General features: G+C 51.4%; 1 protein-coding gene and 1 pseudogene across 1 annotated transcript; both read right to left on the reverse strand.

The window, feature by feature from the left end:
* Positions 1–6,583: 6,583 nt before the first annotated feature.
* Positions 6,584–8,145, reverse strand: LOC119306828 (heavy metal-associated isoprenylated plant protein 35-like). Its single transcript, XM_037582953.1, has 3 exons — positions 8,007–8,145; positions 7,839–7,914; positions 6,584–7,726 (listed from the first exon to the last, which is right to left on the reverse strand). The coding sequence occupies exons 1-3, from the start codon at positions 8,031–8,033 to the stop codon at positions 6,906–6,908; spliced, it is 924 nt and encodes a 307-aa protein (XP_037438850.1). The 5' UTR covers positions 8,034–8,145; the 3' UTR covers positions 6,584–6,905.
* Positions 8,146–8,750: 605 nt separating this feature from the next.
* LOC119306840 lies at positions 8,751–19,841 on the reverse strand (annotated as a pseudogene).
* Positions 19,842–24,053: the final 4,212 nt, after the last annotated feature.

The following is a 24,053-nucleotide window of genomic DNA, read 5'->3' on the forward strand; positions in this document are numbered from 1 at the left end:
TAAACGGCCGCACAGGGGACACAATAATATTTTCAGGCAAAAAGTATAAATATAGCCTCATAATCAAAATAACATTGTTTTTACAATGATTCGATGTTTCACTCGAACAATATACTCTTTGAGCACTGCGCCTCTATTAAGCGGGCACCTTCCATTACCTGCTCCAAGTAGTGCTCGGCCGAATACCGGCCTCCCGCCGGATTCTGGGTCGCTATAATGGTGGCCTACATATCTGTCCAATACGCTTTAACACGGGCAAGAGCCATTCGTGCACCCTCTATGCACACCGACCTTCTCATGGCGTCGATCTGAGGCACGGCCCCAAGGAATTGTTGCACCAAACCAAGGTAACTGTCCGGCTTAGGCCCCTTCGACCAAAGATGATCTATTATGGACCGCATTGCAAGTCCGGACAGCCTGTGAAGCTCTGCTACAGCAGCCATCTTCTCACTTAACGGCAGCGGGCGAGTGGGAGCATTGAATTGCGACCAGAAAAGCTTCTCCACTTCCTTATCACCTTGATTCTCGAAGAACTTGGCGGCGTCAGTCGTACTCTTCGCCAAATCCGCATACGCATCTGCCGGACTCCAGTGTCCATCCAGGGGAGCATACTTCGGATCCAAAAACTTCGTCCACAGTAAGTAGGAGCCCCCAGCCGTGATTTTACCAGCATGTTGAAGCTCCTCCCGCGCACCCCTGAGCTCGGTCCGCATCTCCTTGGTGGCATTAAGTGCCTTGTTCAGGTCGACCGAACTATCCTTATGCTCCTTTTTAAGGAGCTCATACCGGTCAGCGGCATTTTTTAACTCCACAGCCATTTCAGCTATCTTTTCCTCGCTTCGACGATGAGCAGCCTGTTTGGCTCTCAATTCCTCGGCCGCCTTTAGGGAAGCCGCATTGCTAACTCGAGCTTGTCCTTGGCCTGGGCAAGTTCCGCCCTCAGGGCTTCCACGACAGTAGCACCGTCTGCAGTCCAAGCATATTGCATTAATATTATGCCACTCTCATATTTTCCTATATAAATAAGGAAAGAAGAGCACATACCTTGTGACTCGTCAAGCCGCTCGTTCACTAGCGTGATATCAGCATCAATAGATCCAATTCGCCTCTTTAGTTCTGCAACTTCAAAGGACTGTTCAGCAACCGGATCCTTAGATACCTGCACACATGTACAGCGCAATCAGTACTTACAAAATATGATCCTCCGTTTGCCACCTAGGGCGGGCAACCAGAGTCTCAGGGGCTACTATCCATATGGAGCACACCTAGCGCGTGCCTCACTGCCAAAAATGTGTATTTTTTACTACATACCTCAAAGCCTCTGAGCAGGCTCGTAAATGCCTCATTCAAACCGCTTGTAGTGGATGAAATCTTCTTAAGCACTGCGCTCATTAATGACCGGTGCTCCCCCGACAGCACAGCTCGCTCTAGAAGGCCTGTCAGTATATCCGGCCGGACATCGAACTGTGCTGAACCCTTCTCATTGCCCCCCATGGGAGCCAAACGCTCCGGGCTCAAGGCGGCTGACGTATTAGCCTCTGGCTTCGGCAGGTCCGGACTCCTCCGTGACGACACCTCGGTGTCGCCCGCTTCATGAGGTGGAGAGGTGGGTGGAGTCTCACTCTCCATCATCTCCGGAGGAAGATCCCCCGAAGACAAACTCTGTTGAGAAGAGCTGCTAGCCGGACTGCAAAAGATGAATCCTGGTTATGGATCTCGGAGAAACACAGTACCTTCTAATTAACGATTAACTTACAGCTCGGTGGAGGGCTGGCCCGTTGGTGGGCATGATGCGGTGAGGGTGCCCGTCGGGGCAGAGCCCCCTGGTGATACCTTTTTCCCTTGCTTGGGCATCTCCTTCTCCAAGTCTTCGGAGGCGGCCCTCTTCTTCCCATGCGGGGAGGAGGCTTTAGCCTCCCCTTCCCGACTATCCTCCTCAGGGGAGGTAACAATTCCCCCGGTTTGGATGTGCAGCGTGTGAAGTTCGGCTTCCCTGTTCTTCCCCTTGTCCTTCCCTGAGGGCATTCTTCTGAGCACTCGGTCAAGCATCTTGGCAATGGTTGGACTAGGCGAGCCTTCGGGAAGTGGCGCCGGACACCTGATTCTCTCCGCCTTGCTGAGCCATTCCTGGCCACGGATGATTTTCAGAATAACAACTATGTCAAATATAAAACATAGTGTCCGGTATCAAGGTTACTTACTTGGGTATCTAGGCGATTGCAGCTTAGGCCCGCATCCACGATGGTGTTCGGACACTCTACTTGAGGTCCGAAGAATAATTTTCACATCCCTTCGAGCTTCAGACCGAAGAAGTGCTTAACAGTCCGCGGACCCTCTGGATTGAACTCCCACATCCGGAGAGGCCGGCGTTGGCACGACAACATCTGTAAGATTAACATCACTTGAATTATGCTGACAAGATTAATGTCCCTCTCAAGAAGCTCCCGGATGCGATTTTGCAGTACTGGTACATCGCCAGCGGGCCCCCAATTCCGTCCTACGTCGGTCCAAGACGCTAGTTGTGATGGAGGGCCCGGGCGGAACTCGGGGCGGCTACCCACTTTGTGCCTCTGGGAGCTGTGGCATAAAACCACCTCCGCTACCATACATCGGATACTTCTGGGAAAGAACCCTCTGGCCATGGGGCATCGGCGTTCCTGCTTATTATGGCACCTCCGCACTCCACATGTCACCCCTCGATCATCTTCGGCTTCACATTAAAAGTCTTGAGCCATAAGCCGAAGTGTGGAGTGACGTGGAGAAAGGCCTCACATACAATGATGAATGATGAGATATGGAGGATAGCGTCCGGAGCTAGATCATGAAAATCCAACCCGTAATAGAACATGAGCCCCCTCACAAAGGGATCGAGGGTGAGGCCCAAGCCGCGGAGGAAGTGAGGAACAAACACGACGCTCTCATTGGGCTCTGGTGTAGGGATGACCTGCCTTGGAGCAGGAAGCCTGTGCTGGATGTCGGCGGTTAGGTATCCGACCTCCCTAAGCCTCGCAATGTCCTCCTCTTGAATCGAGGAGGCCACCCACCGGCCTTGAGGGTTGGATCCGGATATATTGGAGGATCTGGGATGTTTGGGCTTAGGTCTCGGGTGTTAGAACTCGAGGTGCGAGAAGGCACGAGGAAGGTGGAAAAGAGGCATAGGCCTCGCCCCCTTTATAAAGGGGGTGAATATCAAGAGTTCTCAGTGTGACCGCTTGAGGCTTATCTAGAAACACACGGAGTCATACCAACGGTCATCGTGGGGTCACGCACGCCCTTATTGATGAAAGATCCCGTAATAAGAGGAACGCGATCTCTGCTTTGGCAGGACGTGCCAATAAAACCGCCTCGCAGCGCGAGTCGGGGTGGGGCGAGAAATGCCGGTTTGTGTTGGACCAGGCCACGATGCAAGGGCACGACGTACAAAGATTGCCAGGAGATCAGATTTATGCTATGTTCCCTACAATGGTATGTGAAGATCGTCTCGCAGATCCGGACACGGTCTAAGTGTTTGATAATTACTTTGGAGTATTCGGAGATGGAACCCGTCTTGCAATGCTGAAGACAAGACTGCGCGCCGGACTCATCGTCATTGAAGCCTGGTTCAGGGGCTACTGAGGGAGTCCTGGATTAGGGGGTATCCGGACAGCCGAACTATATACATCGTCCGGACTATTGGAGCGTGAAGATACAAGACTCAAGACTCCGGACCGTGTCCGGATGGGACTCTCCTTTGCTGGAAGGCAAGCTTGGCGATCCAGATATTGTATTTCCTTCCTTGTAACCAACTCCACGTAAACCCTAGCCCTCTCCGGTGTCTATATAAACCGGAGAGGTTGGTCCTTAGAAGGCCGATCACAATTACAATCATAATCATCATAGGCTAGCTTCTAGGGTTTAGCCTCTACGATCTCGTGGTAGATCTACTCTTGTACTACTCATATCTTCAATATTAATCAGGCAGGAAGTAGGGTTTTACCTCCATCGAGAGGGCCCGAACCTGGGTAAACATTGTGTCCCTTGCTTCCTGTTACCATCAGCCTAAGACGCACAGATCGGGACCCCCCTACCCGAGATCCACCGGTTTTGACACCGACAACAACCTCCTCGACGACATGGAGGACACCGACCCCAAGTCCAGTGCCTCTGCTCCTGCTGCTGTCTCGTACGTGTTCTTATCTTTCTTGATAGAAGTCCTGCAACAGTTCCTTGTTCTAGTGTTTGCCCTAAACATGTTAGGCTCTACTTCATATATGCATCTTCATCTACTGTCTGCTCTAGAGATGATCGGTTCTAGCTCATATATGCAGATATTATTTACCTTCTCTTTGTCAAATCGCATGGCTTGTTTTATCACTGCTATACTAGTCATGCTTTATCTAGTATTTCTGTTAATAAAATCATTCGGTAAATTGCTCATATTTCCAACAGATTCAACAATCCACTCTTGTACACACATTTGCTTCTCCATTTGTAAAATCCTATTTGGGTCGCAATATTGTAAAACCACCTCAATTAGTATGAAAAATGTAGGATTTGTTTGTCATGACATATTGAATCCTACAAAAACATTTTTTTGCGGAGTGAATCCTACAGAAAATTAAAATACATGAATGAATCTATTATAAAAGTTGTTTAGTTGCACCGTAGGTTAAGGCAATTCCTATATGAAATTTCTTTGAACCGAAAAAGGCTCTAAATTCCTACATGACAAACAAATCTATAAGCTTGTGTGCGTGAGTCGTTGTTGCTAGGATGTGTTCATTACTGAAACCGAGAAACGAAAACCTCCCGGGGTCAGCTAATTACGTGTACATCCTGAATCTCCTCAAACGACCGTTGGATCTGAGATCCAACGGTCCAGGTCCTTCTAGCGCGTGGGAGCATATGAGCTGCCGAAGCACTTGATATTTTTCCCTATACTACTGGTTAGGTCCACTCTATTTTCTGCTTTGGACACGTCTTCTCGTGGGCTCAGCATAAATGCATAGTACTACTCGCTAGGAGGCTTGGCTTCCTGCCGAGAGAGCCTAGCTAAGGCTACCTGTTGTCCATCGGTGACCATACATGCGCTGACCTGCGCCGCTGCCCGGCCCTGATTCCTCTTCCGTTAGCCGGCTGTAGCAATGCCATGCCGCTGGGCTGATAGCCTGGCCTGCCATCGGCTTGACGTGACAAGACTCCTGTAAGCTAACCAGCCGGCCATAGCTGCACTTGCTCGCGCGATTGGAGGAGCAATGTCTCTCCCTCCCCCGTGGGCTATATGGCCGGCCCTACCGTGCTACACGGTCGTAGGTGATGTATCGCTTCCAGGAGGGTGAAATGAAATCACGGGGGTGATTATCCGCTGAAATCACGATCTGGTGAGGCTTAATTCAGGTTGTGACAGAGAGTCGTTTGTTGAAGTTCACACCATTCCCCAGTCTTCCTTAAGATCCCTCTAACTCCAAGGCTCTACCATGAGGAAAAAGGAGTAGCAGAGAGACCTGTTGCCTGATCTTACAGGAGCTCAGTGAAACAGGCATGCCCCTACGATGTCCAGGATTAGGCATTCAGACTATGACAACTCCTAGTTTCGCTCTAACATTTCTTTCGAGAAAGCAAAGGCTGAATTTCTGAGCTCTACAGTCCTGCTCCATTTACTCGCTTCCCAGTTCTCTTCATGTGGGCCCTCCATTAAACCCACTGCCGTCTCACCACAGCCTCGGATCCCCCATGTCCTTGAGACGCCACCATTATAACTGTCAAAGTGTACAGCCCATACCATGCTGCTAGTTCTACTGCCTGTTTGTTACCACAACAGACAAAGCTCATGCTCGGCTGCTCAAGTTGCTTGTTGCACTTTGCTCAAACATGGATTTCTCGCATTTGCTGCCTCTATCCTAACAAGCTGTACCAGCAGCAGTAGATGTCTTGAGCTGTGGATGCAAAATCTCTGCTTGAGCATGGTGGCCTCTGGTCATGGTCATGGTCATGCTGCACCATGCCCCAGGCCAAAGCCGGTCTTGCCATGCAGATGCAGTGGCCTCTGCGGCATTATAAATGCACTTTGCCATGTTGGCTTCAGCATATCCTGCCGTGCCAAAAGGTGAATCTAGAGTTGCTTTTGCTGGGTGGTTGCTCTGGTCAGGCCATTCAATGAGGAAGAGGACAGTGTCAAACTCGAGCCTTCTCTTGTTTCCCTTTTCTGAACGCACGAAAAATGAATTAAGAGGGGACAAGTCAGGGTAAATCACAAATGGTGAAATTTGATGATCATGATCAGGTTAATGCGTGGAAAGTGTTGTCTCGATTCGATGGCAATCAGAAGCAGCATGTGTCACTTCGGTCTTTACAGTCCTGTCAATCCACATCATGCAGGTTTCTTACGTGACATAAAACACTGATTCAGTTAAGCCAGTCTCTTTTTCTTTTTGGAGCTGGCAGTTAAGTCAGTCTTGACATGAACATGTTGACCAAAACTGTGATTGCCAAATCATCACATTCCAACCAACTCTCATGCAATAGAATCACGAGCTCATGACAAACTACCGTTCTTTGAACGGACTTGTGGGCAGTATCTTTTGCCAAGTTTGAGAGAAATTCAGGATTCATGCCAAGGCAGTCATCTCACTACATTTGGCAAATAATTTACATCTACATACACCAAGAAAATGAAAAGAGGAAAGAGAAACCTGACCAGTTAAAGGCACTGATGGTCAGGTTGCCTTAACAATTTTACAAAGTTGGGTCATTACAAGCACACGAATGTCACCTTACAAACTGCTTCGAGCCTGGACGTGTGATGAACATCAGAACCTCGTGATGTTTCTACTAGTAGCACAATCTACTAACTATCCTTAGATAGACTCAACTAACTGCAATTAACTTGACGGTAAATTAAGGTTAAGCCGATTCTTACAACTCCCTCACATCACGCTGCAGGAGTTGGCATTGTCGTCGCTGAAAATATCGGCGTAGGAGTAGCGCGCCGGCGAAGCCGCGCCTATCTGCGGCGCCCAAGGCGACGGCTGCGAGTAGTGGCAGCACGGTGGGTACGTGTACGGGAGCTCCTGCGGCGGCAGGGACCTCGCGCCTGGCGCTGCCGTCGCCGGCGCGGCGGCGTAGTAAGCCGCGCTCGCGCTCGGCCGCACCATGGTGTAGCTCAGGACGTGCACCGGGGGCGGCTGCTGCTGCTGCTGCAGGTGTGGTGGCGAGTGGCAAGTGTGGCTGCCTTGGTCCGATGCTGCCGCCACCGCCACCGTGGCGATGGCATCGACTGGTTTCTCCTCCTGCCGCAGCTGCTTCCGCTTCCTCTGGGTGCCGTTGCATTGTTCCGCCGTGGGCTCCTTGCTGCGATGGCTGACAGCGTCGTCGGCGTCGGCGTCCGTATTGGTGCTCTCCGTGTCGTCTTGAGCCGGCTTCACGGTCTCGCGAGCGACTTTGTTGGGATCTTCTTCAGGGGTGGCCTTGGAGTTGCTCTGCTCTGCGGCGCTTGTCGCCGCGTCGCCGGACGCCGGCTTGTGGGCGGTGCCAGTGCCACCGGGCTTGTCTGGCTGGATGGCGTCGTTCTTGGTTTCTCCGGGTCTCTGGGTTCCTACGGCCAGTTGCTGCTGCTGCTGCTCCGGCCACTGCTGGGCGTGCTTGCCCGACCTGCGGAGCCTCTTCAGCAGAGCGTCGGCGCTGACGTTCCCGGTGACGGCGACCGTCACCTTGTTGCTCCGGGCGTCGATGTCGCATCTGTACACGCCTTCAGAAAAAGGCGAATCTATGGAATGAGAGGAAAATCCCTTTCACAGGAGCAAGCAAAATAGATGGACAAGTGAAGACAGAGTGAAAATGTTGGAGAGCCGACGACACACCATCGACGCCCTGCAGCACTTTCTTCACCTTCTTCTTGCATCCCTCGCAGTGGATGGACACCCGGAGCACCAGAGTCTGCACGCCGAGAAATCAAGGAGGCCTGGAGGGTAAGACTCGAGTAACAACACGGCGAGCGAGAGTGACAGTGCTGGGTTTGGGAGAGGTACCTTGCACTGCAGAGGTTCTGTTGCCATGAGGACGGTCTGTTCGGTGAGGAGCGAAGGAAGGTGGAGGGGAAGAGGGAGAAAGGGGAAGTAACGCCGGATTGTTGGAAGTGAGGGTTTGATTGATGCTGCCTCTGCGGTTGGGTTCGGGAGATATATCGGCCGTGTTTGGTCACTTGCAGATGGAGTGAAATGCATGAACGGAAGAACCCATCACATATGACAGGTGGGGCCCGCTCGTTGTGCGTTGACTAGTCCTCCGCCATCACCACCATCCCTTCCCTCGGGCAGCCATCCCATCCTCTCTCCCAGGCCAACTCCACCGCGCGACCCCAAACGGACGTTCGTTTTGTCCGGATTATATCCGTTTGGGCAGGGCGATGGGGTCGTGTCCGGGCCTGTCCTGGGATGCGATGGCCGTGCGTCCAGCGCGCGGCCGCATCCTTTTACTCCATCCTGTCCGCCTTCATTTTCAAATAAGAACGTTTCAAATACTAGCGGTCGGCCTAGTTCATGCCAGCGGTCCTAGTTCACGTCCGGCAACAAAGCCAGCGGCCTACACGTCCTCGCCGGTAACACAGTCGGCCTCCAAAATCAATAGTTTTGTTCGCCGGCAACACAGCCAGCGGCCGGCAACACAGCCGGCCTTCAAAATGAATCAGGTTCTCGCCGGCACACAGCCAGCGGCCCAGCAGGCGGCACCCATGCCAGCCTCCAAAAAAGAATGGCCACGGCCGATCGGACGACCTAGTTCAGGTCGTCGGCGTCGAACATCTCCTTCTGCCTGGCCTTGAACCAGCTCCTCGTCTTGTCGCTCATCTTGGTCAAGTCCACGCTCATGATCGCAAGGGCGACCTCCTTCGCTTTGGTTGCAGCATTGGTGGCCTCGATGTCGAGCTGCCTCTGCCTGGCCTTGACGTTCTCGGCCTCGATGTCGAGCTGCCTTTGCCGCGCCGCCTCCTCCATGTCGATCTTCCGTCTCTTGGCCGCCTCCTCCATCTCAAGCTTCTGCCTTTGAAGCTCTAGGTATTGCTTCATTTGCTCGTCCTTGCTTTGCCGCTTCTTCTCATCCCTCACATCCTTTTGAGACATCATGCCATGCAAGGTCTCATGCAAGGCCATGGATGAGGCATCACGTATGTCGTCCACCTTGGAGTTGGTCTTGCCCCTCGGCCTCTTGGACGCCTCGCCATCCCCACCTCCGGCTAACTTGGCCGTCTTCTTGCCTCTCTTCCTTTGAAGCTCACGGTATTGATCCTTGAACTTAGGACAATTGTTGATGATCGTCCAACAGTGCGTAAGAGTTGTGCCGGGCCTTGAATGCTTCCAAAGATTGAAATGCCTACACCACAAGATCAATAAGAATTGGCATGCAAACATATACAAGGTCGAACACTTGGCCGTAGCAAGGAAAGGACTAGGATGAGGAGAGCATACCATTCCCCAATGCCGAGACCACTCACGGGCCGTGCTTCAACGCTCTCAAATGCGGCACAATATTTGTTGCACTCTTTTTGGATGAACAACCACCTCTTTTGAATCGAGCTGATGCCACGGTTGCTTGTGATTTGGTAGGGCTCAAACATCTTCCTTTCATGGAAAATTTTGTGGACTCTCGTCCAAAAAACTATGCCCTTTTGTTGCGCGTCTGTCCTCGGATCTTGGCTAATCCCCATCCAACATTGGCAAATCAACTTGTCCTCATCTTGTGTATATGAACCGATGCGAATGCTCTTCCTCCTATTTTATGCTTCCGCTCTTTGGGTGAGCTCGTCTATGAACAATGGCTCGCCACTAATATCCATGTCATTGCCTTCTTTTTCATCACCATCACCTTCGACATAGATGTCATGGTCCTCATGCCACGAGTCACCATGGTCGTAGTCAGCACGGTCGTCGGCCTCTTCATCGGCAGTGAACTGGCAGCGGCCATCCTGACTTTGGGTCTCCTCGGGGTCGTAGACAGGGACATGCCCACCCTCGTAGGTCACTTCCTCCATGAACTGGTCGTAGTAGGGGTCGTCGACCGGTGCCGTTGGTGTTGGCATTCCATCGAACAAGACGCCGGGGAACGACATGGTGCCCGTAAACGGCGGATGTGCTTGCTTTCTTTGCATCTCAACGGCCGACCAGCCGCCGCTGCTGGACCCAGGGGTGACGTTGAGGTCGATGACGGCCACCATGCGCGGGGTGGACGGCGGGATCACGTTCACGTCCGGCGACCCCGAGAAACGGGTATGTCCGTCGTGCCTTGGCGGGGGAAAGCCGGGCGACATTGGCGTGGTCCGCGACGTGGGCGACTGGCAGTGCGAAGGCCGGGCGACCGACGACCCTGTGCTCGCCGGACCGACGGCCGCTCTGGAGAAACCGGCAGGACGACAAATGCCAGCCATGAGAAGGCGTGCGCTTTGCTGACGATGGCCTCTGTCGGTGTCAAAACCGGCGGATCTTGGGTAGGGGGGTCTGAACTGTGCGTCTAGGCGGATGGTAACAGGAGACAAGGGACACGATGTTTTTACCCAGGTTCGGGCCCTCTCGATGGAGGTAAAACCCTACTCCTACTTGATTAATATTGATGATATGGGTAGTACAAGAGTAGATCTACCGCGAGATCAGAGAGGCTAAACCCTAGAAGCTAGCCTATGGTATGATTGTTGTTTGTCCTACGGGCTAAAACCCTCCAGTTTATATAGACACCGGAGAGTGCTAGGGTTACACAGAGTCGGTTACAATGGGAGGAGATCTACATATCTGTATCGCCAAGGAAAGTCCCATCCGGACATGGGACGAAGTCTTCAATTTTGTATCTTCATAGTCCAGGAGTCCGGCCAAAGGTCATAGTCCGGTCATCCGGACACCCCCTAATCCGGGACTCCCTCAGTAGCCCCTGAACCAGGCTTCAATGATGACGAGTCCGGCGTGCAGATTGTCTTCGGCATTGCAAGGCGGGTTCCTCCTCCGAATACTTCATAGAAGATTTTGAACACAAGGATAGTGTCCGGCTCTGCAAAATAAGTTCCACATACCACCGTAGAGAGAATAATATTTGTACAAATCTAATCTGCTGACGTATTCCGCAGCGTGACATCATGCCACGGCCAAGCCTTTATTCGAATCGTTTTACTGTCCCACCTCAGCGCGCTTAGCGAGGCGGTTTCCTTGGCACGTCTTGTCGAAGCAGAGATCGTGTCCCCTTATTCCGGGATTCTCATCAATACGGGCGTGGGTAACCCAACCGTGCCATTAATCACGGCGCTTGGGAGATAAGGGAGTTTTACCATGCTGGCGGGGGCACATAGTTTCGTCCGCCCATATAAGGGGATAAGGATCCACCTTTTCCATCTACGCCTTCTTCCTCCTTTGCTTATCCATTTCCGCGCACTCGAGCTCCAGCGCCCAAGTCCGCACTTCCCACCTCAACCTTCTCCAGCCATGTCCGGAGCGGGAGGCAGGTGGATGGCCTCCTCCATCACGGAGGGGCACATCAAAAAGTTGAGGAAGGCCGGATACTTGTCCAACGACATTGCGCACCGGCTCCCAGATGAGGGGCAGCTCATCCCCACCCCCAGGCCCCATGAGAGGGTGGTGTTCCTCCCCCATTTCCTCCGTGGACTGGGCTTCCCACTCCACCCATTTGTCCGGGGGCTCATGTTCTACTACGGCCTGGATTTCCACGATCTGGCCCCGAACTTCATCCTCAACATCTCGGCGTTTATCGTCGTGTGCGAGGTCTTCCTCCGCATCAAGCCCCACTTCGGCTTATGGCTAAAGACCTTCAATGTCAAGCCGAAGGTAGTGGGCGGCCGGCAAGCGGAGTGCGGAGGCGCCATGGTGGGCAAGATGCCCAGCGTTACATGGCTCGAGGGCTCCTTTGTGGAAACCATCATAGGGTGGCAATCGGGGTGGTTCTACATCACCGAGCCGCGCGACCCTGAATGGGCAGCGGCCCCTGAATTTCGATCTGGCATCCCCACACGGCTCACCTCTTAGAAAGAGAAGGGCCTATCGTGGGGTATTTCAGAAGAGGTGACCGGACTCCAAACCTGCGTCCAAAACCTGGTGGACAAGAAGGTTAAACTTGTCAACGTAGTCCAGGTCATGCTCTTCCGTCGGATCCTCCCGTGTCAAGGACAGGCTTTTAACTTGTGGGAGTTCGACCCGGCCCAGCACCAAACCCTGTCCAGGCTCTTTGACACAATGCACGAGGATGCCTGGAAGGTGCTATTCAAGGGCTCCGAGGTTTCCCCTCCCATTACCGAGGATCGCGGATTCTGCGCGAAGCGCCAAGCCAGCGCGGTAAGCTTGTTTTACCCTTTATAGGATACTTGTTTTTCATAGTTTGAGTCTATGCGGGATCTAAGCTCCCGCTCCTTTGACAGGACTGGAAGAAGACGTCCGGACAGACCGACTGTCCGGCTCCGTTTCCTGAAGGCCCAGCAGATGCCCGCTTGGCGAAGCTGCTGGTCCCGGCACCTCACGTGGTGCCGGAGAAGAAGGCCAAGAAGAAGGCCATGGGAACTCGAAAGAGCTCACGGCGCCTGGTGGTGTCGGATTCATCACCCGACGACCCCGAAGCGCACTCCTCCCCCGAAGACGACGAGGAGGAAGAAGAAGCCTCTCCCCCTCCATCGGGGGAGGAAAGAAGAGAAAGGCCGCCCCAACTGGGGAGGCCGGAGGGTCCAAGAAGGGAAAGACCCTTCTTCCTGACTACTCCACCAGCGCCGACAACGGCGGAGAGGAGTGGCCATCCAGGGCCAAGCCCCTGGCGAAATCATAAGTATCCAGATACCAGAATAACTCATGGCGTTCCTTTAGTGCACGGTATCTTCTAACGCTGAACATAATCATGCAGTCCGCCCAAGGCCTAGCTCAACGCTTCGTCGAGCGGATCCCTGGATTCATCGGATGTGAATAGTCTTTCACTCTCGACTGCTATCTCCCCTCGCCCCACGGACGATGCTGAGGTGGAGTCCTAAAAGGGGCCAAGCCAGGAGGAGGTAGCCCCGAAGGCGCCGCAAGGCGATCTTCCGGACTCCAGGCGCAAAGGGGATAAAACCCCAGAGGGATCTAAGTCCGGCCCTGGGCCGGACACCGCACCGGAACCTTTAGTGGTTCCGGAGTCCGGCAGGCGGCCCCCTCGTAAGAAGGGCAAGCCTACAACGCCGGTGGCCTCTGTCCAACCGGAGGCACCGGACAATTTGCTGGAGGTGGTTAACAGCGCCTCCATCGACGAGGAGCACCACACTATTATGAGTGCGGTGATCCAGAAGGTTCAGTCCACCAAGAGCGGGCTGACAGAAGCCTGTGCCAGCCTTCTAACAGGCTTTGAGGTATTATTGAAGACATGTAAAAATATTACCGCATAGACAGTAGCCCCTGATGCTCAGTTTGGTGTTCGGAAAGAAAAGTCGGACTGAGGATCTAAAAAGATATACGCAGGAGTCTAACATAAATATGTCAATATGGGAATGCAGGCTACGCTGCTGACCTCTGCCGCACTGACTGCGGAGGTCGATGCATTGAAGCAGAGCCTCGAGCGGTCCGAGAACGAGCTCGACCTTGCCAAGAAGCAGCTCGAGGACAAGGAAGGTAAGTAGTACCTTATGTAAGTATATAAAAAATACCTGGTTGCAAAAAATGACAGGACCAACGTGAGTATTACAGGGGCCACAACCGAGGTGGCGACCCTGAAGGAAGCGCTGTCCAAGGCCGAAGACAATGCGGCCGTGGAGCGCACCGAGCGAGAAAAGCAGGAGGCGCGGGTGGCGGAGGTGCGGCAAGAGCTCCATGCTCTTGTGAAGAAACACAAGAGATTGGAGCTTGACTCAAAGACTCGAGAGTCCGAGCTTGCCTCGGCCCTTGAGAGCGCCAAATCTGCCAAGGCCGAAGCCCAAAAGACCCTCCAGGAAATTGAGGCGATGAAGAAGATAGCGGCGGGTAAGGCATTCTTTGTGCAAAGCAAACACGTGAAAGTGAATTACTTGTTACTTACCCGAATCCGGAGCTCTCCAGGAGCATTCGCAGAGCTGCCCCGCAGTGTGTCCGACACCGCCGCATTCTACCGAGCCGAAGAAGGGAGCTCGACGGAGAAGGTGTTCTGGTCCCAGTATGTTGAGGCCGGACACCCGGTGCCCTTGAGTGACCAGCTGAAGCAGCTGGTCGAGCTCCATAAGGTAGCCGAACAGGCCATGAAGGGCCTTATAGGTCGGCTGTGGCCTGGGGAGGTCCTGCCTGGGAGCTACTTTGGGTTGGTGAGGCGGCTGGTGGATGCCTGTCCACGGCTTGAAGTCATCAAGCGCTCCGTATGCATCGAAGGCGCCCGTAGGGCCCTTGCCCGTGCTAAAGTACACTGGGGCAAGCTGGATGCTGAGAAGCTGGTGACAGATGGGCCACCGGAGGGGAAGGAGCATCGTAGGCCCGAGATGTATTATGAGGGCGTCCTGAAGGGTTCCCGCCTTGTGGCGAATGAATGTTCCAAAGATGTAATTTTTGAGTAAACTCGCTCGAGTTTATCTGTGCGCTGAAAACTTATTCATATGCGCTAAGCAACGCTTGTTGAATTTAAAATATTACCTTCTGTGCGGCCGTTTATTAAATCTAAGAGATGCGAGTCGTCGGCTTCTACCCCCATGCCACGATTGCTGGGGTGTTCGGGATAAACCTGAGCGCTCTTGTTCCCATTCTTGGGTCCTTCAAGGGAGGCGCTCAGCACAACGAACAAGGCAATCGGACTATAATGGTTTATCACTCTCACTTAGCCATAGAATTCTATAATTTTAAATTTCGGCGAAGCCCCTAGTATTCGGAAGACCGAGTTTGGGGCGCTATCCACGCCTAGGCCGGACAAAGCGAGCTCCTCGCTCTAAGCGGCTTAAGTCTTTAGGGACTCGAAAACCTCTCGAACAGCGACCGGCTCTTGCCCTATCATGACGGTCAGTTTTAGCTTTCTCTACTGAGGTGCTTAACCCAGCTCAACTGGGGCACAATCGCAGTAGTTCTTCCAGCGCTACCTTAGCCGATATAGCGGAACGTAAGGTACCAAAACATGGGAGTCGGGCAAACCCAACTATTGACCCAAGACATGATTCGGAGCTGATGCATATAATGCTATAAGTTCGGGGTGCCGCACTCGTGGGAGTGTTTGGACTTCTCACACCATATTATGGGGTACTTAAGCCCTTGGTGTATTGGCCGTACCAAAGCGTACAGTTGCATAATATCATAACTGAACATATTTTACATAAAAAATGAATGCAATAATAGACAAGAGCTATGTATTGTTTATTAAAAGGCTGTTGTGAAAGCAGAGCGATACAAATAGTGCGATAAGAAAGAGATGGGATTATTAGACATGCCCCCCCTCCAGGGGCAAGCTGCGAGACTTTATGTAAGACAGGTATTTAGCTCGTTATAGAGACCACCTGGACATCCGACGTAGCTTGCTGCCTCCCTGGCTGTTGCATCGTGTGTTCGGCGATTGTGCTGCCGGACAGGCCTTCCGAAGAATGGAGTCCTGAAAGTAAGAAAAAAGAAATGACAAAATCTGGAGCCCCTAGTGCGTTGAGCCGCATTTTGGGCGTGCCGTGGTTGTGCCCCTCCCCATATGCCCATGGTATTTCCAGGGCATAGTTATGTACGCGTAGTACTGGTTTCGCAATTTTGCGAGGGCTGGGGTTGGTGCCGCACTGCTATGCTTGCTCGGAACGTGCCAGGCGGTCTTTTTGTAGGTTACTCCGGGCGCGCTTGACGGTGTCCGGACGTTTAGTAGCCGGACTGGAGAATTGCCTTGAGAGGCTACTTTGTACTTCCGCCGCGAGAGCCGCCATATGCTCCTCCGTTCGGAGAGAGCGTTCGGTGTTTCCATTGACCGTAATGACTCCTCGAGGGCCTGGCATCTTGAGCTTGAGGTATGCGTAGTGCGGCATCGCATTGAACTTTGCAAATGCGGTTCGTCTGAGCAGGGCGTGATAGCCACTGCGGAACGGGACTATATCGAAGATTAACTCCTCGCTTTGGAAATTATCCGGGGATCTGAAGACCACTTCGAGTGTAACTGAGCATGTACAGTTGGCCTCTACACCCGGTATGACGCCTTTAAAGGTCGTCTTTGTGGGTTTAATCCTTGAGGGATCTATGCCCATTTTTTGCACTGTATCCTGATATAGCAGGTTCAGGCTGCTGCCGCCGTCCATGAGGACTCTAGTGAGGTGAAATCTGTCAATGATTGGGTCTAGAACCAATGCGGCGAATCCGCCGTGGCGGATGCCAGTGGGGTGGTCCCTTTGATCAAAAGTCATCAGGCAGGAGGACCATGGGTTGAACTTTGGGGCAACTGGCTCCAACGCATATACGTCCCTGAGTGCACGCTTCCGCTCCCTTTTGGGGATGTGGGTTGCGTATATCATGTTCACCATTCGCACTTGTGGGGGAAAGCCCTTCTGTCCCCTGTTGTTTGGCGGCCGGGGCTCCTCCTCGTCATCGCTATGCAACCCCTTGTCTTTGTTTTCGGCACTTAATTTTCCTGCTTGCTTGAACACCCAACAATCCCTGTTGGTGTGATTGGCTGGTGTTTCGGGGGTGCCATGTATCTGGCACGAGCGATCAAGTATTCGGTCCAAACTAGACGGGCCCGGAGTATTTCTTTTGAATGGCTTTTTCCGTTGACCGGGTTTAGAGCCTCTGAATCCGGCATTAACTGCCGTATCCTCAGCATTGTCGCCGTTAATGCGGAGCTTGTGCTTGTTGTGACGCGACCTGCCATTGTTGTCCTTGGTATCCGAATTACCAGGGCTCTTGGTCATATTATTACTGCTAGCTAGCCAGCTGTCTTCTCCCGCGCAAAAGTGGGTCATGAGTGTTGTGAGGGCTGCCATGGATTTCGGCTTTTCCTGTCCTAGGTGCCGGGCAAGCCATTCGTCTTGGATGTTACGCTTGAAGGCTGCGAGGGCCTGTGCGTCCGGACCGTCGACTATTTGATTTTTCTTGGTTAGGAACCATGTCCAGAATTGTCTGGCCGATTCCTCTGGCTGCTGAATTATGTGGCTTAGGTCATCGGCGTCTGGTGGTTGCACATAAGTGCCCTGGAAATTGACTCTACCGGCAAGCTGTTAAGCCAATGCCGAGCTAGTCCTTTAAGCTTGAGTGGGAGGTATTTTATAGCGTGTAGATCATCACCGCGGGCCATGTGAATATGAAGGAGATAATCCTCGATCCATACCATGGGATCTGTTGTGCCATCGTATGATTCGATGTTTACGGGTTTCAAACCCTCGGGGATTTGATGATCCATTACTTCATCTGTGAAGCATAGTGGGTGTGCGGCGCCTCTATACTGCGCTATATCACGACGTAGCCCAGATGAGCTTTATCTGATGTGCTCGGCCTGGCCGTATTTGCCATATCCGGCGTGACGGTTATCGTCATGTGTCGTGGGGTACCCACACGATCCGTATATCGATCTTGTTTGCCTTGCCTTGTCCTCTAATATGTCTCGCAGGTCTGGCGCATTTCCCCGTGCCTTGGTACTTTTTGAGTGGTGACGGGGTGCGGCTTGAATTGATGGCCGAGAGGCCTCTCTATCGCGGCCACGAGGTGGCCGGTCGGCCGCGTCATGTGCTGGTGATGTAGGTTTAGTTGCTTCCTCCTCTAATTGGGGTAGCAGCCTGCGCTTTGGGTAGCTCTTGGAGGGGCGTTCGAGTTCGTACTCTTCGGCCGCAAGGACTTCAGTCCATCTGTCGGCTAGCAAGTCTTGGTCATCTCTAAGCTGCTGTTGTTTTTTCTTGAGGCTGCTTGCCATGGCCATAAGCCTGCGTTTGAAACGCTCTTGTTCGACGGGATCCTCAGGCACGACAAATTCGTCGTCGTCGAGGCTTGCCTCGTCTTCGGAGGGAGGCATGTAATTATCGTCCTCGACCTCTCTGTCTGCCGCTCTCTCATGAGGGCTGACTTCTCCATCCTCCTGTGCTAAATCCTGCTGGAGGGGGTTGTCTTCGGCACTGTCCGGGGTGTTATTATCTCCCGTGCCGAAATCACCGTTTTTGCTTTGGCGGGATTTAGAGCGGCGCCGCTGACGCCAGCGCTTAGGCTGTTTCTTGGAGGGGTCATCCTCCGTTGTTCCATCGCTGTTCCCTTCTTTTGGGGTGTCCACCATGTATATGTCGTATGACGAGGTGGCTTTCCAATGCCCTATAGGCGCTGGTTCTTGGTCATCTCCTTCATCGGCGTCCATACCATCGATGTCTTCGGAGTCGAAGTCGAGCATGTCGATTAAATCATCGACAGTGGCTACGAAGTGGGTGGTGGGTGGGCTTCGAATTTCTTCATCGTCCGCATCCCAACCTTGCTGACCATAGTCCGGCCAGGGCTCTCCTGATAAAGAGAGAGACTGTAGTGAATTCAGAATGTCGCCAAAGGGCGAGTGCTGAAAGATGTCCGCAGTGGTGAACTCCATGATCAACGCCCAATCGGGTTCGATCGGTAGGGGTGCGGAAGGCTCGGAGTCCGGAAAGGAGTCTGGCACCTTGGAGTCACGAGCTTCGTGAAGGACAAGGCTGGTGTTCGGCTCGATCGCCGTAGAGATTGCAGCCCCCGAGGCGGTGTCCAGCCACCCGTCCTCGATTGGCGCAGTCGGCTCCGAGCTAAGGGTCGGAGCGGACACTGGGGCGACTTCCTGGGCACCGTCCGGCGACAGAGCTAGATTATGCCCATCGTGACAGCGCGGCGCGCTCGGCTGTGGCTCGAACCCGTCGAAGATCAAGTCTCCGCGGATGTCAGCCGTGTAGTTCAAACTTCCAAACCTGACCTGATGGCCAGGGGCGTAGCTTTTGATCTGCTCCAGATGGCCAAGCGAATTGGCCCGCGGTGAAAAGCCACCGAATACGAAGATCTGTCCGGGGAGAAAAGTCTCACCCTGGACCGGATCGTTGTTGATGATCGGAGGAGCCATCGGGCCTGAAGGTGACGACACAGAGGAACTCTCAATGAAAGCACCAATGTCGGTGTCAAAACCGGTGGATCTCGGGTAGGGGGTCTTGAACTGTGCGTCTAGGCGGATGGTAACAGGAGACAAGGGACACGATGTTTTTACCCAGGCTCGGGCCCTCTCGATGGAGGTAAAACCCTACTCCTGCTTGATTAATATTGATGATATGGGTAGTACAAGAGTAGATCTACCGCAAGATCAGAGAGGCTAAACCCTAGAAGCTAGCCTATGGTATGATTGTTGTTCGTCCTACGGACTAAAACCCTCCGGTTTATATAGGGTTACACAGAGTCGGTTACAATGGGAGGAGATCTACATATCCGTATCGCCAAGCTTGCCTTCCACGCCAAGGAAAGTCCCATCCGGACACGGGACGAAGTCTTCAATTTTGTATCCTCATAGTCCAGGAGTCCGGCCAAAGGTCATAGTCCGGTCATCCGGACACCCCCTAATCCGGGACTCCCTCAGCCTCCTTCTCCTCCACATCGGCCTTGCGCCGCGCGACCTCAATCGCAGCACGGTCGTCGGCTCTCTTGGCCGCGGCGATGTTGTCCTTGGCGACCGCCCTCCAACTCCTCCTCTTTGCCGATTCCGCATCCAACTTGGCGATCTCCTTCGGCGTGCCCTCCGACCGCGGCTTCCTTGGCGCCTTGCCCTTCTTCTTCTTGGCCATTCTGGGTGGGTCGGTGGCCAGCCCGCCGTAGTTCGGCTGGGCGTCGGCCATGGACGAGGGAGGTAGTGGGACGGGCGGGACGTGGGAGGGTTTGGGGGGATGGCGCCAAAGGGGTCGCGGGGAGGTTTTGCTTTGTGTCACCGACAGGCAGGCCAGGGGCGCCCAAGCGCGCGCGTCCCGCCCGTCCGCGCGCTGTTCGTTTCACCCCAAAACCGGCGCAAACTTGGGTCGGGGATGGGTCGAAAGCGGACACAAAACGGACAAAAGTCCATTTGCTCCCGCGCGCTGGGCCGCCCGGTTTGTCCCTTTTACCCAATACGGACGGGGCCGGACAGGATGGGGTCGCGCGGTGGAGTTGGCCTCACTTCCGCGCCGCGCTCCCTACTCCTCGACTCCCGTCATGGCTTTGCCTCCGTTGTGACGCCCTGCTGCCATGTCCCGCACAGCCCGCCGCTCGCTAGCACCCCATCCGCCTTGCCCCACTCTATAGGGATCAGGGCTCGAGCCAGGCACGCACCGCGAGCCCTTGCGGCCGGCCGACCAGCAAGCCGCACCAGAGCGAGCACTGCGACTCATGCACCACGCATCAAAACCGGATCCTCTAACATTCACAAGGAAAGTCACCATGCTAGAGTGCTATTCTAGTGTAAATTCAAGAAGAAAAGTTAGGAACTGTTAGCAGGTTGTTTACTGTTGATACTTACCGTAGATGTTTGTATGTAGTTACTATAAATGTACATAGTAGATCATCAATTTATAAATGAATTTAAGTAATTTTAGCTTAATCGTATGGATAGAAAGAAGAAAAGTTAGGGTACTGTAACTTCTCTAACATTTCTTGTGAATGTTAGAGGATCCGGTTCCCCGCGCATCACTTCTCCGCCGCCTCTTACTTGGGAACGAGATCCTTTGACTTAGATCGATTTACTACCGAGGGAAGTAGTACGTGTTGCGCCGTCCATTGACGATCTGACGACTCGTGTGAGGTGAGCTCTTTCCTTCTCTTTCGTTCGTATCCACACGAAAACAAGCAGCCCTTCCGGCCCAATAGGACGACACTGCTATGTCTTGAGCTTGCGTTGGTTTTCCTTGAAGAGGAAAGGGTGATGCAACAATAGTAGCATAAGTATTTCCCTCAGTTTTTGAGAACCAAGGTATCAATCCAGTAGGAGGCTCCTCAAAAGTCCCACACACCTACACAAACAAATAAGAACTCACAACCAACGCAATAAAGGGGTTGCCAATCCCTTCAAGGCCACTTGCGAAAGTGAGATCTGATAGAGATAATATGATAAGATAAATATATTTTTGGTATTTTATGATATAGGTTAGAAAAGTAAAGATGCAAATGAAAGTAGATTGAAAGCTTATATGATAAGAGATAGACCCGGGGGCCATAGGTTTCACTAGTGGCTTCTCTCAAGATAGCATAAGTATTACGGTGGGTGAACAAATTACTGTCGAGCAATTGATAGAAAAGCAAATAATTATGAGATTATCTAGGCATGATCATGTATATAGGCATCACGTCCGTGACAAGTAGATCGACTCCTGGCTGCATCTACTACTATTACTCCACACATCGACCGCTATCCAGCATGCATCTAGAGTATTAAGTTCATAAAGAACAGAGTAACGCATTAAGAAAGATGACATGATGTAGAGGGATAAACTCATGCAATATGATATAAACCCCATCTTTTTATCCTCGATGGCAACAATACAATACGTGCCTTGATGCCCCTGCTGTCACTGGGAAAGGACACCGCAAGATTGAACCCAAAGCTAAGCACTTCTCCCATTGCAAGAAAGATCAACCAGTAGGCCAAACCAAACTGATAATTCGAAGAGACTTGCAAAGATAACTTCATCACACATAAAAGAATTCAGAGGATATTCAAATATTTCTCATAGATAAACTTAATCATAAACCCATAATTCATCGGATCTCGACAAACACACCACAAAAAGAGTTACATCGAATAGATCTCCAAGAAGATCGAGAAGAACATGGTATTGAGATCCAAAGAGAGAGAAGAAGCCATCTAGCTAATAACTATGGACCCGAAGGTCTGTGGTAAACTACTCACAACTCATCAGAGAGGCCTTGGAGATGATGTAGAGGCCCTCCGTGATCTATTCCCCTCCGGTGGAGCGCCGACGAAGGCTCCAAGATGGGATCTCGCGGATACAGAAGGTTACGGTGGTGGAAATAGTTTTTCATGGTCGCCTCTGATGTTTTCGAGGTACATGGGTATATATAGGAGGAGGAAGTAGGTCGGTGGACTCCCGTGGGGCCCACGAGATAGAGAGCGCGCCCAGTAGGGGGGGGGGCGCCCTCCACCCTCGTGGTCGCCTCATTTTTTTCTTGACTTTCACTCCAAGTCCTCTGGATCACGTTTGTTCCAAAAAATCACGCTCCCGAAGGTTTCATTCCATTTGGACTCCGTTTGATATTCCTTTTCTTCGAAACACTGAAATAGGCAAAAAAGCAGTAATACGGGTTGGGCCTCCGGTTAGTGTTAGTCCCAAAAATGATATAAAAGTGTAAAGTAAAGCCCATAGACATCCAAAACGGGTAATATAATAGCATGGAACAATAAAAAATTATAAATACGTTGGAGACATATCAAGCATTCCCAAGCTTAATTCCTGCTCGTCCTCGAGTAGGTAAATGATAAAAATAGAATTTTTTATGTTGAATGCTACCTAGCATAATTCTCAATGTAATTTTCTTTATTGTGGCATGAATGTTCAGATCCAAATGATTCAAAATAAAAGTTCATATTGACATAAGAAATAGTAATACTTCAAGCATACTAATCAAAGCAATCATGTCTTCTCAAAATAACATGGCTAAAGAAAGTTATCCCTACAAAATCATATAGTCTGGTTGTTGCTCTATCTTCATCACACAAAGTATTTAATCATGCACAACCCCGATGACAAGCCAAGCAATTGTTTCATACTTTAGTAATCTCAAACTTTTTCAACTTTCACGCAATACATGAGCGTGAGCCATGGACATAACACTATATGTGGAATAGAATGGTGGTTGTGGAGAAGACAAAAAAGGAGAAGATAGTCTCACATCAACTAGGCATATCAACGGGCTATGGAGATGCCCATTAATAGATATCAATGTGAATGAGTAGGGATTGCCATGCAAAGGATGCACTAGAGCTATAAATGTACGAAAGCTCAACAAAAGGAACTAAGTGGGTGTGCATCCAACTCGCTTGCTCATGAAGACCTAGGGCACTTTGAGGAAGCCCATCATTGGAACATACAAGTCAAGTTCTATAATGAAAAATTTCCCACTAGTATATGAAAGTGACAACATAGGAGACTCTCTATCATGAAGATCATGGTGCTACTTTGAAGCACAAGTGTGGTAAAAAGGATAGTAGCATTGTCCCTTCTCTCTTTTTCTCTCATTTCATTTTTTTTCTTTTTTTCTTTTTTTCTTTTTTCTTTTCTTTTCGGGCCCTTCTTTTTTTATTTGGCCTTTCCTTTTTTTTATAAAGTCCGAAGTCTCATCCTGACTTGTGGGGGGAATCATAGTCTCCATCATCCTTTCCTCACTGGGACAATGCTCTAATAATGAAGATCATCACACTTTTACTTACTTATAACTCAAGAATTACAACTCAAAACTAGAACAAGATATGACTCTATATGAATGCCTCCAGCGGTGTACCGGGATATGCAATGAATCAAGAGTGACATGTATGAAAATTATGCATGGTGGCTTTGCCACAAATACGATGTAAACTACATGATCATGCAAAGAGCAATATGACAATGATGACGTGTGTCATATGAACGGAACGGTGGAAAGTTGCATGGCAATATATCTCGGAATGGCTATGGAAATGCCATAATAGGTAGGTATGGTGGCTGTTTTGAGGAAGGTATATGGTGGGTGTATGGTACCAGCGAAAGTTGCGCGGCACAAGAGAGGCTAGCAATGGTGGAAGGGTGAGAGTGTGTATAATCCATGGACTCAACATTAGTCATGAAGAATTCATATACTTATTACAAAAATCTACAAGTCATCAAAAACAAAGTATTACGCGCATGCTCCTAGGGGGATAGATTGGTAGGAAAAGACCATCGCTCGTCCCCGACCGCCACTCATAAGGAAGACAATCGATAAAAAAATTGTGCTCCAACTTCATCACAAAGCGGTTCACCATACATGCATGCTACGGAAATCACAAACTTCAACACAAGTATTCTTTAAATTCATAGTCACCCAACTAGCATGACTCTAATATCACCACCTCTATATCTCAAAACAATTATCAAGCATCAAATTGATCATAGCATCCAATTCACTTTCTATGATAGTTTTTATTATACCCAACTTGGATGCCCATCATTCTAGGACCAA

The sequence above is a fragment of the Triticum dicoccoides genome, chromosome 1B (assembly GCF_002162155.2).
Source record: "Triticum dicoccoides isolate Atlit2015 ecotype Zavitan chromosome 1B, WEW_v2.0, whole genome shotgun sequence".
NCBI classification, from domain to species: Eukaryota; Viridiplantae; Streptophyta; class Magnoliopsida; order Poales; family Poaceae; genus Triticum; species Triticum dicoccoides.

Coding starts and splice junctions, on each gene's coding strand:
- LOC119306828 (XM_037582953.1), bottom strand. CDS start 8,033: ATGGCAACAGAACCTCTGCAGTGCAAG. Junction 7,915..8,006: donor CAGAACCTCTGCAGTGCAAG/GTACCTCTCCCA, acceptor CTCGGCGTGCAG/ACTCTGGTGCTCCGGGTGTC. Junction 7,727..7,838: donor AGTGCTGCAGGGCGTCGATG/GTGTGTCGTCGG, acceptor CTTTTTCTGAAG/GCGTGTACAGATGCGACATC.